At 37.7% G+C, this 18,568-nt stretch overlaps 4 protein-coding genes and 1 long non-coding RNA gene across 15 annotated transcripts in view; 3 read left to right on the top strand and 2 right to left on the bottom strand.

Moving 5' to 3' along the window:
* Window positions 1-14: 14 nt before the first annotated feature.
* Window positions 15-3,311, bottom strand: LOC111805089 (AMSH-like ubiquitin thioesterase 2). 11 transcript variants are annotated; one of them, XM_023689971.1, is made up of 9 exons: window positions 3,155-3,309; window positions 2,799-2,836; window positions 2,557-2,700; window positions 2,145-2,234; window positions 1,358-1,423; window positions 1,162-1,251; window positions 741-803; window positions 497-549; window positions 15-407 (listed from the first exon to the last, which is right to left on the bottom strand). In XM_023689971.1, the coding sequence occupies exons 1-9, from the start codon at window positions 3,243-3,245 to the stop codon at window positions 230-232; spliced, it is 813 nt and encodes a 270-aa protein (XP_023545739.1). In that variant the 5' UTR covers window positions 3,246-3,309; the 3' UTR covers window positions 15-229. The 11 variants fall into 11 exon arrangements, with proteins under 11 accessions (XP_023545739.1, XP_023545741.1, XP_023545740.1 ...); XM_023689973.1 differs by having other exon boundaries at window positions 1,177-1,251; window positions 3,155-3,308; XM_023689972.1 differs by having other exon boundaries at window positions 1,358-1,420; window positions 3,155-3,307.
* Window positions 3,312-3,633: 322 nt separating this feature from the next.
* LOC111805090 (uncharacterized protein At4g28440-like) lies at window positions 3,634-7,234 on the top strand. The gene is made up of 3 exons (XM_023689983.1): window positions 3,634-3,739; window positions 4,927-5,167; window positions 6,657-7,234. The coding sequence occupies exons 2-3, from the start codon at window positions 4,945-4,947 to the stop codon at window positions 6,845-6,847; spliced, it is 414 nt and encodes a 137-aa protein (XP_023545751.1). The 5' UTR covers window positions 3,634-3,739; window positions 4,927-4,944; the 3' UTR covers window positions 6,848-7,234.
* Window positions 7,235-8,085: 851 nt separating this feature from the next.
* LOC111805091 lies at window positions 8,086-8,518 on the bottom strand. Its single transcript, XR_002816613.1, has 2 exons — window positions 8,379-8,518; window positions 8,086-8,316 (listed from the first exon to the last, which is right to left on the bottom strand). It is a non-coding gene; the product is annotated as an uncharacterized LOC111805091 (long non-coding RNA).
* A 2,286-nt stretch (window positions 8,519-10,804) lies between these two features.
* Window positions 10,805-13,643, top strand: LOC111805314 (polygalacturonase 1 beta-like protein 3). The gene is made up of 2 exons (XM_023690322.1): window positions 10,805-11,218; window positions 11,408-13,643. Exons 1-2 carry the CDS (start codon window positions 11,150-11,152, stop codon window positions 13,208-13,210), a joined length of 1,872 nt encoding a protein of 623 aa, XP_023546090.1. The 5' UTR covers window positions 10,805-11,149; the 3' UTR covers window positions 13,211-13,643.
* Window positions 13,644-14,497: 854 nt separating this feature from the next.
* LOC111805899 (dual-specificity RNA methyltransferase RlmN) overlaps window positions 14,498-18,568 on the top strand; it is a 10,047-nt gene continuing 5,976 nt past the window's right edge. Inside the window, exons 1-2 of the mRNA XM_023691185.1 lie at window positions 14,498-14,848; window positions 15,270-15,388. Coding sequence (XP_023546953.1) covers window positions 14,661-14,848; window positions 15,270-15,388 — 307 coding nt within the window. The 5' untranslated portion in view covers window positions 14,498-14,660. The remainder of the gene's footprint in view (window positions 14,849-15,269; window positions 15,389-18,568) is intronic.

Genomic DNA, 18,568 nt, shown 5'->3' with positions numbered 1-18,568 from the left:
GTAACTACCAACTGTAACTTCAACACTTTCTTGTATATATCTATCAAACAAGTCTCCATAATCCCTAGGCCTTGGGTTCCAAAACACTGCTACAATTCTCAACATTTAATAATGCGAGCCATTGGAAGCTTAAATTCTCAATTCACTGTCATTCTAAACTTGGACATAAAAACAGAGTGCGATTCTTTCGTACTATGAACCGAACCCAAAACCGCTTTGGAGCATTGCATCATGAACGCAAGTCAATGATTTCAAATCTCAAGTTGGAATTTTGGTAGACATTAGAGCAGAGCTCGTAAATGGGGCTGCCATCTTCTGGATCTTTGTGAGGGTGAAAACCATCCTCTTGACACTCCCTCAGGATCTTCATCCCACCAGGATCACTCAGTCGAAATATTCCAAAGCTCCTAAAACACAACAAACAGCTTCCACCATATCAATTATAAGTTGAACACAGCAATTGAGTTTCACACCAATTGGCACTTTGGATGGCTACCTTGATGCATCTGTTGGAGCAACGACAATGGCGAAAGCCTCAGGCACCATTACCTGCTCAACCAAAAAAACAAAGGGATAAACTGTGGGATGCAAATGATTTCAAGTTTTACACGACTCAGATGAAAAGACAACCGTCAATTTCATGAGGAATCAATGACAATGGCAATCAAGGGCATTCACAATGATTTAATTCGAAGTTATTAGCTAACCAGCTACCTCGGTGGTTATAAAGAAGACATTACCTGATATGGATAGTGAGTGTGCAGATCTATTGAAGACATGAAACAACTCTGTGAAGGATGCGTCTGGAATTTATTTTTCAGAAGGGAAAAAGGGAAAGGCTTTAAAGGTTAGAAAATACATATGCTTATATTAATATTTTCAGGAGACAATTCAGGAATATTTACTAACAGTTGCTCAAAAGTCACAAGTGTGAACATCATAATACATATAGATATAGAAAGGAAAAGCAAGTAAGTAGTTTTCATCTTATTAATATCCACTCAATGAAAGCTTTCACCAAATCAATTGTCAAAAGATATTGGGACTTTTCTCTTGGTATTCTCACAAGCTTATAATTGGAAGCTAAAACATGAAGCTGAGATGTTATCATACTTGTCCAATAGGCACAAATATTTATGAGGGAAAAGTATAGGCATGTACAATTGGGCAGCATACATGAATCCATCCAACTGGACAAAGGGATCGTTCGCTATGAATTGCGTAGACTTCTTCCTCGTTTATAGCTTGGCACTGTCATTTGGTATGAAGACAGAAGCAAGTACGGCCTGTAAGAACATTAGAGGGCGGTTTTCAATATAAACCAAAGAATAAAGGTCAAGGGAGGCGATGATCTAACAGAATTGGAAGTCGATTCCTGTTTTGGTATGACAAGCGTAGTCACATAGAAGGTTTCTTTCTCCTGCTTTTAACAGAAAGGGGGAATATATATAAGTTCGTAAAACTTTATTTCAAACAAACATGTCCCACAATTAAAGCGTATAAAGCAAGGCAAGGAGCATATCAAAAGAAAAGGGAAGAAGGAAAATATACAAGGAATCGATTTCCCATGCCAGTGGTGTCATGACATTTTAAGTACAATTCTCCAGAATGTAATTTAGGAAATTCAGGGAAGGGGACGATAAGAACAAAGGTAATGCCACCAACACATCAAAACTAGCTTCGCATCGGAAACTCAAATTATTGAAATCTCATTTCCTTACGTGAAGTTGTTGTTAATAAATGTGACTATTAGCTTTTGGAACGACAGAGATATTATCGACACGAACCAACTTGAGCACAACTCAATTGGTTAAAAAAAACGTCCTCAAGAGGCTAGAGGTTCAAATCTCCTACTCCCACGTTCGTTACAACTCCAAAAAGTAACACAGCCATGAGTCAACATTTAGTAAAGTTATTTGAACCTCTGAATGACATGAGACAGCCAACTCAATAATTATATACACAGAACTGAAATGAGTTTTGAGGACAATATCAGATGGAAGATCAAAGGTCAATTTAAAATTATTCGAGTAATCTTTAGACATGCAAGAAGCCAAATACAATGACTCTATGGTAAGAATATATATGTACACACACACACACATTATAACTCCAGCTTCAATGGAAAGTGTAGGAAATCTTACTAAATGGGCTCCAAGAATCCCACAGGTCTCAAGATCTTTCTCCGTGTTACTCTTTGAAAGTGCGAGAAAATCATCCATTAGTCTTGTTGACTGAAAATGAAAAGATTGTAACGATCCTAAGACAGCATCTCGGGGATATCCGGTTTGAGTATAATAGCAAAACCACGAGCATTGGAATTGAGAAGAAAAAGGATATCGATGTCTAAGCCGTAAGGTAGCCAGAATACATGGTTGTAACAAGTGGTTATCATTATTATTATTATTATTATTATTATTATTATTCAACGATATGTGGGGTAGAGATAGATGGTTGGTTGGCTAACAAGAATACATGGGTGCAGTGCAACAAGAGGTTAATTTAGTTCTATACACAACAAGAAATTGTTGAAAAAAAGTGGGACTTTTTCCTTACTATATGTAAAGTTTTGAGAAGTCCAGATGCAGACGAGTCATTATTGGAGTTGAAGTCTCCACGCTCGTCATCCCCAGTAATTGGCGAAATTTGTACATCTTGAGGCAATTTTGCTGTACAGGAGATTGCCAGTGATGGGGAATTCTGAGTAACAGGATGCTGCCTGGTTAAACAGTGTCAATATTACATGCTAGATGGGAAAGAATACAGCAGCTTCTGTCCGAGAAGAGAATTGCCATTACCTTCGAGTTCTCGTTTCTTGCGAACCACTGTCCATGGCCTAGAGGAAATATGAACACGGACAAATGATACTAATTAAAGACGAAAATAATGAACCCAGCTTATAGTATTGAAACTTTTTATTCGCTAGTGGAAAAATGGAATCGTTCCTTCGATGACACGGCCCTGGAATCAAATAATTTAATCTGATTTGTTGAATAGCTATAGTCAGCAAGGAACCACGGACAAAGGGCATCTAAAAGAATTAAATTCCACAATAAAGGGAAAACATAATTGGAAGGAAACGCTTAGCTGAATTTATAACAGTTAAAAGAAACGAAGATCTGCGCGCAGGAGAGGGAGTAGAAAGGGGACGAACCTTGGAGTTGGCTGGATAATGATGCAGTGGAAAGCAAATGGGGAAGAAAGTAGGGAGCAATCTGTTCGGCGTGGGTTGGGATCAGCTCCATCCAGTTTTACCCAGAATCGTTTTTCAGGTTTTTGTTAAGGCCCAGGGGAACTCAACCTTCGGTGACCCCGAAGCCGGCAGCCCGGCCCAACAGATTCTCTTGGTTTTTCTTTAATATAATTTATTTGGATCCAACTTCTGCTTCATCTTCATCATAGAAGGAAAAGTATACTTTATTTTCAAATTAAAAAATAATGTACGCCAGATTCAAATACGCATGTTTCATCTCTATGCACCTTATCCTACCGAGGATAAATTAAATCTTTTATCTTTTACTAATTTTATGTTTTGTACCCCCCGAGTTACAAGGTTAAATTTCGAAGGGTAGACACGTGGTCGACCACGATTAAAGTCTTCTGACGATCAATCATCGACGGTTGTTACTTCATACCAACTTTATTTCTTTCCTCCAAGCCAGACTTTGACGGCTACGTTTCTGAAATCAGATCGGCTTCCTTTTTCTCCCTTCGTCTTTGCCTCTACCACCCGTAAAAGGTGATTTCTAAACCCTAAAATTTCAGTTCCAGTTATTCTTGTACCTCTCCTTCTTACATTTTATATTTCTCTTCGCGCTTCTGAACTTTTTTGGCATTCAGGTTGTGATTTTGTGGTTCTTGTTCGGTTTGCATGGTCTTTTTATGATTCCTATTTATGACATTCAAGTCTGAAATTTTATATATATAATGCGATGAGAAATACTTGCAGAACATTAAGTTTGCTGATTTATAACTAATTTACGTTTTTCATTGAGGTTTAAGCATGCTTCGAAACATTATTTGAGCACGCGCCATTTTGGGCCTCCTGTAATTTGATACACCTTCATTTGATTCACGAAATTTTTCGGGACACAAAAGTTATGAAAAACTGTGTATCCTTGGTTTTAATTATTAGCGTTTGAGTTTAAGCGATTAATAGCTTTTAAATGCTCAGAAGCGATTAATGGTGTTGTCATTGGAGTGCATCTTTACGGACGATTAGTTGGTGGGATGAAAATTTAGATGTTTGGAAGTGAACGGAGAAAATGAGATTGGCGGTAAATTAAGAACAAGAACAAACGACATGTTATTTGAGAAAGCTATGCACTAAATCTTTGGTTGGGTGTAAGAACAGTAATGCTCTGGTTAGAAAGATAAATGTTTCTCTAGTCACCTTGGTTCATTTTATTATAAACTGAAAGAACTTCTATATTATCTTTAATTTTTCAGATACAGAGGTAGAAGCTTGAATAATCAAGCAGCCATTAAAATCGTGTCAAAACTTGATGCCAATTGCCAACAACTTAACATTTTTTCTTTAACCACTGTAGGTTGACCTACTAGTCAAATGTAGGCTTAGAGGGAAAGTGTGCATAGCCACCTGCATAAGACTTACGGTCCTACAGTGTCTTTGAAAACCAAATGCAATAGAGTAAGACAATTGTCTCAAGATTAGTCGAAATGATCGGAGATCTTCAAAGATTTAAACTATTAATAAGAAAAATAATTTTCCACTTTGCTTTTCGATCTTATCGTGTTTCTTTGAAGGGATAATTTTAATTATTTCACCCATTTTTTGTCATGTATATTTAATCAATCCGAGGCTTTCATCTACCTTGTTGATATGCTAGCACTCTGGGCCTTTTTTTATTCACTACATTCTATTGTCTAACTGTTTTCTTATTGTTTATATATTGGTATGAATAGGCATTTGTATTCGCGGAAATGGCAGAATCAAAACCTGGACTAAGGAAACCAGTATTTACCAAGGTTGACCAACTTCGGCCGGGCACTAGTGGCCATACTCTTATAGTCAAGGTTGTGAATGCTAAGATGGTATTGCAGAAGGGTCGTCCTGATGGTCCTCAAGCCCGTCAGATGCGAATTGCTGAATGCTTGGTGGGTGATGAGACTGGAATGATCATTTTTACTGCCAGAAATGATCAAGGTAAATTTCAACGATATGTGAGCATGCATCATTTGTGTACTTGTATCTTGTATGAAGCATGCCAACTTTCTTATTTGTGCTTTCATTCTGTACATATTACTAAACATTGGACGTTAATTGGTTCTTGATATCCACATGCAACAGAAAAGATGCAGGTAAGAGTTTTCATAACAGATTTATATGGGTGTCTCACTCGTCCACAATGTATTTACACATTTCAATGTGAAAGGTATAGGTTGTTTTGATATATCAACTTCCTATTATTAAAGATTTCATAAATGTTTGTGGCTTTATGTTGTCTTAAAATTAACGAGGAACCTTTTTCACATACAAGGAACTAGATTTTTACTAAATGCCGGTACATACAGAGGTTGAAATAAAACAGCAATTGAAATAAATCATCCACACAAAATTGCCTTTTAAATAACTATAACTTCATACTTTTTCGGTTATATATATGGTGTAATGTCTAATAGTTGGATAATCACTTCAATAGCTCAATTGCATGTCGGATGTTGGATTAATGTAAAGTCCATACATTTGTAAGGATAAGCTCTTTGCCGAATCTTTAGAATAATAGATTTCGAAGGAACCTTCTGTTTTTTTTTTTTTTTTTTTTTTTTTTTTTTTTTNTTCTTTTTAATGATCTTATGAGGGAAATTAGTGCTATAAGGTCCACAAATGTTTGTTAATGGTGTTCCTTCCACAGCTTCTTTCATCTCTTGATTGCATTTGCACATTTTTTATATTTTGATCTGATTATGCATGCCAGTGAGTGGTCACCGTCCACAGTACTGTATGTTAATTGTATTTTTTAATCACATATGGATGCTTTAGTGATCAAATGGATCGTAGGCTATTTTATTGTATGGGGGAGTAAGAAAATGAGCTGCTGTATTTGTTGTTTTTTTCACTCCTGAAAAAGAAAAGATAGAAGTGGTGAATCGTTGAATGGAAAACTGGTTAATAACACCATAACTTTGTAGTTCTATTGTTGCAAAGAAAACTATTCCTCCTCCTGCATTGGCAGATGAAAGAGGTGGACAAGAATGCTATTTTATGCAAGGTAGGTTCATGGTTTGACAGAGGGGAACAGGTGGTGTAGGAATGGGATAGTTTTATGTTGTAGATGAAATTTTTCTTCGGTCAAACTCTTGTTGTTAAAATATATGCCTGTGATTTGACTCAGCTTATCTTTGTGTAGCTTACCTTTGTTCATGAGATTAGTAAATAACGTCATCTAGGATTCCCTTTAAGCAGTCGGGACAATTTTGTAAGTTATGTACCTTGTGATTTTAATTCCAACTGACCCCTATCGTGTTTAGTTAGCCAATCCTTAGAGAAGATTTTATATTAATATTGAATCTGCCCTCGTAGCCACAGTTCTATTTGCTTATTTGAATGAGTATTTCTTTTGGCGGACATATTTAAATGGCATTAAAGTTTCCGTAGCTCATTTACTCGCATGTTGTTGCTTTCTTCCGTGTAGTGGACTTGATGAAAGAAGGTGCTACTATTACCCTGCGCAATGCTAAGATTGACATGTTTAAAGGATCAATGAGACTTGCCGTGGACAGGTGGGGCCGAGTTGAAGTTACTGAGCCTGCTGCGTTTACTGTTAAGGAAGATAACAATCTTTCACTCATTGAATATGAACTCGTGAATGTTGTGGAAGAGTGAATTTTGTGATCATGTTCATTTTCCTGCTGCAACATGACCATAAAATAAAAAAATCAAGCTACAAACTCACGAGTTTCCGTTGGGGTGTCGAAAATGCTCGCACAAGTTCATTATTAGGGAATAGAATTATGGAAGCCAGTACGAAAGTTGATTTCCATCCCTGCAGCCAATTGGTGGAACCGTTGGGATCTACAAACAGGTGGGTGATGGCTCAGTTGATGGAAGAAGGCTTGGCTGGCTTTTCTATTTTTCGTTTGTCTAGTATTTTATTGCTTATGAAAACACTTTATGATATCGCGAACTATCATCAGATGACAAGACTAGCACCTTGTTCCGTTAAAGCTTATGTTTTTGAAAATTCAAGGTCGATGCCAACTTGACTGCCTCCGTTAAAGCTTATGATTGATTACTCCCAAAGAGTGAGGATTTCATGACCATTAGTTTAGGAAATAATGAACAATGGTTGTGGATCATAGTCTAATCGAGAAACTCGTAGATTTGTTGGGGAGTTTATCCAGGAATTTCCAAGTAAAATTCACAGGAGAAACAGTGAGGGGAAAATGGAGATCATATGAAGTATTTATGTAAATGCATTACGTCTCTTTGACGTCATGCACAATCATCATTTGAAACAATGTTTATTTGGAGGCCTAATATCTTATGTCACTACTCGCATATCTTTGTATCTTATTTGAAATAGCTCTGTTCTCCAACATGATACCGCATTCAAATGATTGGATGGCCAAAGGCTTCAACTAGAAGAAGTGCTTTATTACTTTATCTTTTGGTTATGATCGCATTTCTACCGGGAACCAGGGCACTCATAGTCTCGTCTTCATCTGTTTGGTCAAACCAAATGGTTTTAAATTCTATTAATAGTGTCTGTGGTGGTCTTAATTAGGAGTCCGGAGCGTTCACTTGCAACCCCGTTTCTGGCTTATTCTGGGCCCCCATCCACGAATCTCACGGTTGTAGTGGTCAACCGAATTACATATATACCAACCTTCATCCATTCAAAATGAAAGCAGAGGCCGTGCGTCCCATGATGAAGTTGCCTCTTTCCCATCCACTTTTGGGTGCTCTTCCCTTTTTGCTATTGGTTGCATGATTAGTGCCAACACTATTGTGTTCTCCAACCATAACAATATCATGACATTAGTGGAGTTTTTACTTCATAGTTCATTGAAATTTTCAGGTTAATGTGGATTGAATCTACATGCCAATTCGAGATATTTTTACGGTTCTTCTCTTTTGGTCTAGTTAATGAAGCAAAATTACCAATCACATTTAAATTTTCGAAAGGCGTTAATACTTCAGTGAAAGCTACATCCAATACTAAATGAAAACAAAAGACTCAAGTAAGTGCTCTTTTTTTATTTTGTGGCAACAAAGGTAAAGCTATTCCAGCAATCATATGGTGGACATGCTTCTGAATGCATGAAACTTGATTTGAAAGCATCCGGCGGGTTCTACTCGCAAAAAAAAAAAAAAAAAAAAAAAAAAAAAAAAAAAAAAAAAANCACTACCTTACCCAGTTGTCTGCTTTATTACTTCATTTGTGTTGAACACCAGGTTCTTTTAGTCCAATATGATCATTCTACCAGTTAACAACATGATAAACACAAAGTAATCCCGAATCCTTTTGTTTGTCATAACTCACACTTGGCAAAGGCAAAAAGTCCTTTATTTTTATTATCAGTATCAAAACATGGGCTATTATATTAGTCTGTGGAGTTTGGTAGAACATTGTTATCAGCGGGGCGAACCAACTTTATAATAATTGCACTTCTTTTGATCCATTGAAAAAGCAAATGCAAAAATGGGCAGGATCCAAAGACGGAAACTTTATGATCATTAAACCCAATTATAGTTCTTCTTTTTAAATTGAAAAATAAAGGATTTGGTTTAAACAATGAGAGAAGCTCACTAAGTAAGACTGGGGAAAGAAATTTTGAAAGAATATAATAATAATGATGCCAGCAGAGGCGTTGTTATTGTAGAGTTGTAGTTGGTGGAATGTGCAAAAACAGGATCCTTTGCATTTACTTTGGGTTGAAGTTAATTAGTTTAGGATCCAAAATGGGAGCGCATGTGAGATCACATGCATTATATTATTAGGCCAATTCAGATAATTACTTAAGGAGACATTCGTTTTCTTTTTCTTAATCGGATTCTAGCATCACAAAATGTGTACAGTTTTTAGAAAAAGGGGGAATCAAATCAAATTAATCAGGATGGTTCCTTCCCCAGGAAAGGGAAGCGTTCAAAGGCGTTCTAAGAAATTAATTGAGCCAACTTGTGGTTCAACATGAAGTGGGTCACCAACCAAAACACTGCATCCATCATTTCATGTTTATGGCAATACCATTTAATGAACACTTAGTATTTATGGAGCACCCATGTGGCTGAAGGACAGTGGCAGGTAACCGCATTGCCACTGAAACAAGTCAAACACCCACCATCTTTCCCACTTCCCTTTTATTTATTTTTGATTTCTCTGATAAGCCTTCTGATTTACCTAACATTTAAGAAACAGAAGAGGAGTAATAGGAATAGGCGTAGGCGCAGGGTTAAGTCTCCCAAACATCCCTTTAAAGTCAAGTGGTTGGGTTGTCGTTTCGGAGGTGAAGTTTGGAGTTTGGATGAGAATGGAATGATCACTTAATGCGTTTTCTTTTAAAATCACCACATTTTTGTTGCATTTGCAATTGCATCATTTCAGACGCTAAACTTTTTCTTCCCATTAAACAACATCATACCAAGTAGAGTAACCAATTGAATGTGTTCATGTTTTTTTTTTTTTAAATTATTTACAGGTGATTGCCTTACTTATATGTCAATACCAAGGATCTCTTTTTTAGCTGAGGCGAAACAATTTTCTTTACACCCAACTATTACATTCTCACTCGAACAAATTGGTTGTATTCGATTTGGCCAATAAAATTGGATGAGTAATTTAGTTGTACACATTTGTTCATAATTATTTATATGCAAAACGTCTCTTTGAAAGATGTTTCAAAGCTGTGTTCAATTTATAAACTGCTATGCTAAATTTCTTTAATTTTTTGCATTTTTTTTATCCCATTCCTTACCTTGTTTTTGGCGTTAACTTAAAGAAGGAGGCTTACACCCAGAATTCATTCTAAATTAAATCCCAATTAAATATAGAAAATAAATTAATATTTGGTAATGGCAAAAATAGTACATGCATTGACAATGACTGACATGCGTTCTTCCATTATTATTATTATTTTCTTAAAACCAGTGGTTTAATATATTTATACATAATTAAAATGAAGGGAAAGGAGAAACGAAATTATGAGCATGGCACCCTCTGTACTTGTACCATGTAAACCAATGAAATTACGATTTTATATAAATAAGGATAATACATAATGAATGATACACACTTTTACAAAGTATTTATACAAATTTTGATCTGAAATTAAGATACTCCTTAATTTTTGGCGACAGAAAGGGGGAGAATGACGAAATTATCCAAAGAATAGCTTGGAATTTACGATGAGGGACTGTCACGAGCTTTGTCACTGTCGTGTCCAAGATAATGGAGAGAAATTTTTAATGATTCCAATAATGCATAGTTGGATTCTTGCATTTCTACTCATTTTTCCCCTAACGGAAAATAAATTAATATTAAAAAATTGAAAAGTTGGAGTAGTACCAATCAAAATAGGACACGTGTACTTTAGAAAACGCGGCTTCTGAAACTACCCCCGCCATTTCCCTATCTGTCCTCTACTATCGGCCTTTTTTTTCTTTTTTTCTTTTTTTTGTTCCAAGTGTGATGAATTTTGAGGGTAATCTATTGTGTGGCTGTCATGTGTCCTTATTTTTTTTTGGGGCAATGGCGCATAATTAAGATAAATTCTTCTAATTCGCGTCATCCCTATTTGAATAATTTAATGGGCTGCGATGGCGAGATTGAGAGTAGAGAGGCGGGGCGGAAAGCGGGGAGGCGTCACATAAAGAAAACAATCCCATATTAAATCAGTGTATAAGTGTTAAATAATAAATTGATGATCCAACTAAAGTTTGGGATTTGAAAAATCAACGCATATAGACGCGTACGGGTTTGGTTGCAATTGGGAAGAAGCAGTAGAGATAGCAGCAACAGAAGTCCAAAAAAGTAAAGAAAAGGCCATAAATATAATATTTGGGTATCTGGAAACCACTATAAATTTCTGCCTACAATTGCAACCGCACGCCAACATTCCCAAATCTCACCCCCTCTCCTCTCCTCTCCTCCTCCGTGGAATACTAAAAACAAAACTCTTCAGAGAAATGCATACATTACCCGCGCCCCTTCTGGTTCTCCTCTATCTCTTTATCTTCTTGCTTTCACCGCTCAATGTAAGTCCATATCCATTTCTCTGTTTATTTCTCTTTACTTTACTTTGAGCTTTTTTAATCCCTCTGCTGCTGCTGCTGCTGCTCCTCCTCCTCCTCCTCCTCCTCCTCCTCCTCCTCCTCTTCCTCTCCCTCTCCTCATCCCTGAGTGTATTGTGAATTGTAAATTGTAATGTATGGTTCTGGAAACAGGTTCCCGCGGCCGCCGACGAGGACAACCCCTTCACCCCAAAAGCTTTTCTGAATCGTTATTGGAACAAGGAGGTGCGGAATGATTTGCCAAAACCCACTTTTCTCTTCTCCAAGGTCTCTCCCTTGACGGCAGTGCAGTCGGCGGCCTTCGCCAAACTTGCAGCTCAAAATGCTCTCTCCTCCCGACTCCCCGAGTTCTGCTCCGCCGCTAACTTGCTTTGCTTTCCTGATTTATCCCCCTCTTTGGCCAAGCACGACAGCACCTCCAACTTTGCCGTGTATTCCAATAAGAACTTCACCACTTACGGCACCCAAAGATCTGGTGGAATCGACTCCTTCAAAAACTATTCCAATGGTGACAATGTGGTCGTCGATTCCTTCAGGCGCTACAGCCACGAGGCCCTGGGCCACACCGATCAATTTTCCACCTATGGCACTGATACCAACGTCCCCGACCAGAGCTTTAACACTTATGCCTCCAAAGCCGTCGGAGGCAACGGCGGGTTCACAACCTACGAACAATCCGTCAATGTCCCCAATCTCCGGTTCACCACCTACTCCAGTGATGCCACTGGAAGATCTCAATCCTTCAAGAGCTACAGCGAGAACGCAAACGCCGGAGATCAGTCGTTTGTCAACTATGGGAAACGGGGAAATGGGGGTCCGAACGAGTTCACTGGCTACGGGACCAACGCAAACGTAGTAGGCTCAGGGTTTTCAAGCTACGGGGCAAACGGAAATGGTGCTAACGACACATTCACCAATTACGGCAACGAGCAGAACAACCCACAGAATAACTTCAGGAGCTATGGCGACGGTGGGAATGGAGCGATTGAAAGCTTCTCTAGTTACAGGGACCAGGCCAATGTGGGGGACGATTCATTCCAGTCCTACTCCAAAAACTCCAACTCTGCCAAGGTTAATTTCGCAAATTATGGGAAATCCTTCAACGAGGGTACGGACAAATTTAGTGGCTATGGTCAGAATGGGAATGGGCAAAGCGTGGGGTTCAAGACGTATGGGGTGAATACGACGTTCAAGGATTACGCAAAACAGGGAATTAGCTTTGCCAAGTACAGCAATGTGAGCTCTGGGGGCGCGAAAATGTCGGTGAGCGAAAGTTTGGCGAAGAGGTGGGTAGAGCCCGGGAAGTTCTTCCGGGAGTCGATGTTGAGGAAGGGGACGGTGATGGCGATGCCGGACATCAGAGATAAAATGCCGAAGAGGTCTTTCTTGCCCCGATCTATTCTGTCCAAGCTACCCTTCTCGAGTTCGAAGCTGGAGGTGATGAAGCAGATATTCCACGCAGGGGATAACTCGTCGATGGAGACTATGATGACGGAGACGCTTAGGGACTGCGAGAGGACGCCCAGCGCCGGGGAGACGAAGCGGTGCGTGGGTTCGGTGGAGGATATGATAGACTTCGCGACGTCGGTGCTGGGGAGGAACGTGGTGGTCCGGACGACGGAGAACACGAAGGGGTCGAAGGGGAACATAATGATTGGGGCAGTGAAAGGGATTGAGGGAGGGAAGGTGACGGAGTCGGTGTCTTGCCACCAGAGCCTGTTCCCTTACCTCCTCTACTACTGCCACTCCGTGCCCAAAGTTCGGGTGTACGAGGCGGAGTTGCTGGATCCAACCTCTAAAGCCACCATCAACCACGGAGTTGCCATCTGTCACCTGGACACCTCGGCCTGGAGTCCCGCTCACGGGGCCTTCATAGCTCTCGGATCCGCCCCCGGTCGGGTGGAGGTGTGCCACTGGATCTTCGAGAATGACATGACGTGGAGTGTGGCGGACTGATCGGTCGCCGCACCGGGGACGAAAGGTGAATTATAAGTGGAAGCTCTCTCACTTTCCAATTGAATGCAAAATAGAGAAAATATTTTCTGTCAAGTCTTTTTTTTCCGTTTTGGCTTACCTTCAACAGTTGTACGTTTACCCGCACTAATTTGGGAATTGGTTATTTGGAAAAAGGGTAAATGTAATTAATTGTAAGTGATTTAAATTAATTTTGTGGAAGAAATGGAAGCGAACTCAAATTGTGAAGAGAAGAGATGAGGTGGTCCTGTGTCCATATCTTTGTTGTGTTGCGAGGGGGATCTGCCATCAGACAGCTCACACACACTTTGCCCGTTGGGACTCTTTTTAAAACTTGTCTTCTCCTTTTTCGTTTTCTTTTTCTTTTTCATTTTTTTTATAGCTAATCATTTATTATCTGTACTGTTGACTCACAGAATTTCATATACCGGATATGCTCTTCCCTCTCTTCTCCACCACCGCCAACACCCTCTCTTCTCCACCACCGCCAACACCCTCTCTTCTCCACCACCAACACTTTTTGTGCCTTGCCTGCACTTGCTTACCATTAATAATAAGTCACTATTTTTTTTTTTTCTTTTACCTAAAACTATGTGAAAGTGATGCAAAAGGGAATTTTGGAGTCTCAATTTTCATTTTTGTGATAAAAATTGGGACTACTTTGCTAAGTGAATGATAAGATTTAGAGATGTGTTTGTGGATGTGTTTTGGGGATGGTGAGGATAAAGAAGACAAGGAGGATGGCGTTGGCTTCTATTTTGCGCTTGGGAATCTAAACATGTAGGCATCTTGTCACATGCGCCCACCCAACTATTTTTTCTTGCTCCTCTTTTCATTTGTAACATTTTTACCAACTATTATTTATTTTTCTTTCCGTGTGCTACTTGTTGAAGTCTCGTCAACATTTGAGTGGACGGCTTATAATAAAAAGGAGTTGGACTGCGACATATATACATATTTATAATTATGGAATTTTGTTTATAGCGGCCTGTCCATTTACAAATTAAATTTAGACATGATTATACTTTCGTTTTTGAAGATGGACCCTACTATTATATCTTTCCCTCAAACTTTCTTTTGAAGTTACAGATTGAAACAAAAAATAAAATAATAATAATTTAAAAGCCCAAAGTATTTTTGAAATAAATTACTAAGGATTAAAAGTAATTTTGAAATTGCCATCTCTATCTCTCCCAACTCTCAAATTGGTATAGCTCAGTGCACCTTTAGTTCCCCAAAAAGAGTGTAGATTTAAATTGAATAGCCTAATTTCGAATTAGTCAACAATTTTGAGGGCAAGCAGACGCAGGCCCAGTTTGGAACAGCCCAAGGAAACTCCATAGCCTTAGTTTTCGTCCCAGAGGTCTATCAGATCGCTCCTCTTCCAGTTCTTACTTCCAAGTTCTCGCTTCACACAGACAGCCAAACAAATATGGCGGCTTGCTCTACCTGGAAAACCCTACGAATTTCCTCCTCTTCCGCAAGAACCCTCCTTCAACGTTCCTCCTCCTCCCCCTCTGCGTCTCATCTTGTGTCCAAACCTACGATGTCTGCGCCACTTCCTTCTGCAAAGCCGTCCGCATCTTCCCGCTTCTCTGTTCCGAAGCTTACCAACTTCAGGTATGTTTTTGGTTGTTTTGCTTTACTTATGGTATTCGCTCCTTTTCGATTTGGAGTTATGTTGGAAATATATAATTCAGTAATGTAATGCCGTTTTCTTCGGCTCCAAGATTTGGTATTTCTCAATTTCAATGGCCATAACCTTTTCCATTTCCTCTTTTTTTTTTTTTTAAAAAAAAAAAAACTAGTTTCTTGGATTTAATCCATGTTATCAGTTTCTATTTCCCTAAAGAGGTGATCGTTTCTCTTTTCTAAAATCTAAGTAGTTGCCCCTGTTCTTTAAGTACATTTACTGGGTTAGCTCGTCTATTTTTACCCATCCACGATCGAATTTTTGCGATTCTATGCATTTCTATACTTACTGAAGATAATCATCATGAAGACTCAAGATTTTTTATGCTCAATGCTGCTGCTCCTTTAGGCTTCCAGTGGAGTTGTCAAGCGTGCAGTCTCTAATGCCATTGCACAGTGCTACTGCTTCTGCCTTGTTTACTTCCCTGCTTTCTTTGCATAACAACAGTTGGGGTTGTCTATCTGAAGGTAACCTTTCCACCTTACTTCCTTGCGTCAATGTTAAATTACGCTATTAGAACATGCGATAAATTTATAGAATTGCCTTGCAATTGTGTTGACCTTTAATTTCTGAGTTTCTATATTAAATTACGCTATTAGAAGACTAATTGTTTGGTTAGAGTTAATTTAAGAACTTAGATTGTTTTTGCTAATTTTCCGTGAGTTTGAATTTTTGTTTGTTAACGAGGTTCAATACATATACTGTAGATTTGAAATGCTAATTAGATGCCTGTGCAAGAATTTTTAATTCAATGTCTTCTGCCTCAGTACATCATTTTAAGTTATCACGAATTCCAGAAAACATACTAATCACAAACATTGATTGAACTCCATGAGTTGTTAAAGTTTCAAGTTTCTACTGATTCCTTAAAATATACTCATGATAAATAGTGATTTTATAACCCCATGAGTTGGCCAGTTTTCTACAATATCTAGATTGTATGGTTTTACATGGAGTATTTTCTTTCAAAGTGATAATGAACACAACCATTGATATAGCAAAAATTTATGGTAAACTTTGCTTTACAACAAAAAGCATCCCGTGAGGTAGGGAGAATTTGAGAGGATTAGGTTAATTCTTTCTACTATCCCTTCTGTGTATTATTACTCCCTATAAAGAGGAGTTCCCCTCATGTATTTCACATCTAGATCATAATAAAGTTTCTTGTTGATTGATTCTTGGAGATTTCTCCTCTAGTCACTCTTAGGTTACATCACCCTGATTTCAGTTAATTCTAGAAATAGAATAATTATGAAAAGAATTAGATAAATACATGATACAAATGGCTCTTTTGCAAGTATATGATGCTGAGTTTTAATATAATGATTAATTCAGGAATTGTCTTTCTTCAGAATTGGGGTTTTAAGCCTACTTGAAGACTGTTAATACTGATGTGAATCTTTATCTAGAAACCAAATTGTGGGAATAAAAACTTACGAAATTGTGAGAGTCAAATAATCTCTCTAAAAGGTTCCTAGATTTCTTGATTCTAAAATCCTTCAGTGATGTTCTTAAACTCCGATGGGGTTGTCTCTCGCTGTTTAGTTTTCTGGTCCAAAATTAATGAATTCATGGCCAGTAGATAAAGCCATGAAATACCTACAAATATAAATAGAAATCCAAATTTATTTCATCGAAGTAGAAAGTAATCTGACCATAATACTCGATTGTGGTGGAACTTCACGTTTGAAGCACCTAGGTTCTAAGCTTTTTGGGCGAGGTTTTGGACGGTTTAGTGGCTAGGTGCTGAAATTATTCTTAGGATGATAACTAAATGCGTAAGTGCACTCGAAATATTGAAAGAAAGAACACCCAACATTCAAGGATTACCCCACAGCGACATTTCCAAATAATTTCTTGAAAGATCTTTCAGCTTTTCATTCCTACTTTCATGCCTCTGCTTTCTCCATCCCCAAATAATGTTTTTTTTACTTCTCAACATGTAATTTCTGGAGGGAAAAAACAATTTCATTTTTTTCCTTAAAAAATGAGTCATCTCTGAAAACACACTCGATGAGAAGCCAAAAATGTAAATTAATGAACAGTTATTAAACCTATTTGACTGAATATGTGTTTAAGAAATAGAAATGTTATGATTGTGTTCCTGTAGGTGTAAGTGGCTTCAAGTTCTACTCCTTATTTTTCTTCATATTTTGTGTCACACAGGATTTGCTACACCGCTATAACATGGCCGGTACCTTCAGTTTCGCTACCAGACGTGGAATTTGTGGGAAGCAGATTTGGTTATATTGTATGTTTTTTGGTTACAAATTGAGTTGGATGTTCCTACTTCAGTATGTGATTCTCTCACTTTTCCCTAGTTTACAAACCATTATAGAGATGATAGGTGACAGGATATCCCTATATGCTTTTGCTGGTAAAAAGTTTTGCAGAGAAAGTAGGATATTGAGATCTCAGCAATGTCATAGAATAATTGGGAACTGTGTTCTATTGTTATATTTTTATCTGCACAATTATCTTAAGCTAAGCCAAACATGACTAGTTTCCATCCGAGTCCTTGTCACTCAGTTTGATAATCCTGCCACATTCGGTCAGGTGTAGATGTTGCAAAATGCATGGTGATATTGTTCTTGTAAGTTTTGGACCATCAATTTAGCTATGAGTTTGGCTCATTTTTTAACTTCTTCTCTGTTCACTTGGGATTTTCGTACCCAATCTAACCTCATTTTCTTTGGTCGTGAATTGAGTTTTATTTAGATAAAGCGTTTATCAGTCCATTCCTCACTTTCTCGGCTCCTATTTCGGGTCAAAAACAGACAAAAGCATCATCAACGAACCCAGGGTATGTTTAGTATCTGATCCATTTCTAAATTTATGTTTTCCAAAACAATATTGGTGGGACTAAATCTGAATATATTTTCTGAAAATGTGAGTTTATTGGTGTAAATTTTGAAAGAATCCTTTCGGCTTCTTTTTTATTCAAGAACTTTTAAATCAAAAGAATTAACATCTATTTATATAACATTTGGATTAACTAAGTGATAGGAGTATAATTAGATTAGTCTGAGATCTAGAAACAGTATTTGGATTTGTTCTAAATTGAGTCAACAACAAGACTATGTAATTTGCCACTCAAAATTCAAAATTTAGAAATGACAAAGATGACCTTCAAATATAACTCAGAAATGACAATGCAATCTGTCCCTTAAAACTTAGAAAGGACAAAGACCCTCCGATATCTAAGGGTGAAAGTCTCAACTCTTTAACTTGAAAGAAAGCTTTCAATCCTAAGAAATCTGCCTTTTACCTATTAATTTAATAAAAATTCTGTCTTTCACCTACTAATTTGTGAGTGAGAAATCTGTCTTTTAACAGCTAGTCTTTCTTCCTACTCTTCAAATGTCTATACCCACTAAATCTTCAAATGTCTATACCCACTAAATTTACTGTCTTTTTATTGCCATTGCAGCTGTCTTTTTATTGCCATTGCAGCTGTCTTTTTATTGCCATTGCCAGCTAGATTGTGAAACAAATTTACAAAATAGAATGCCAGCTAGATTGTGAAACAAATTTACAAAATAGAAGGAATATAAGAAATTAAAGAAATTATCGCCCAAATAATTAACAAAAAAGTGTTCCTTATTTAAAAAAAAAAAAAAAAAAAAAAAAAAAAAAAAAAAAAAAAA

Source organism: Cucurbita pepo, chromosome LG11 (assembly GCF_002806865.2).
Source record: "Cucurbita pepo subsp. pepo cultivar mu-cu-16 chromosome LG11, ASM280686v2, whole genome shotgun sequence".
Classification (NCBI taxonomy): Eukaryota; Viridiplantae; Streptophyta; class Magnoliopsida; order Cucurbitales; family Cucurbitaceae; genus Cucurbita; species Cucurbita pepo.
Note: the sequence above shows the minus strand (reverse complement) of the source record. Positions and strands in the feature narration are given on the sequence as shown.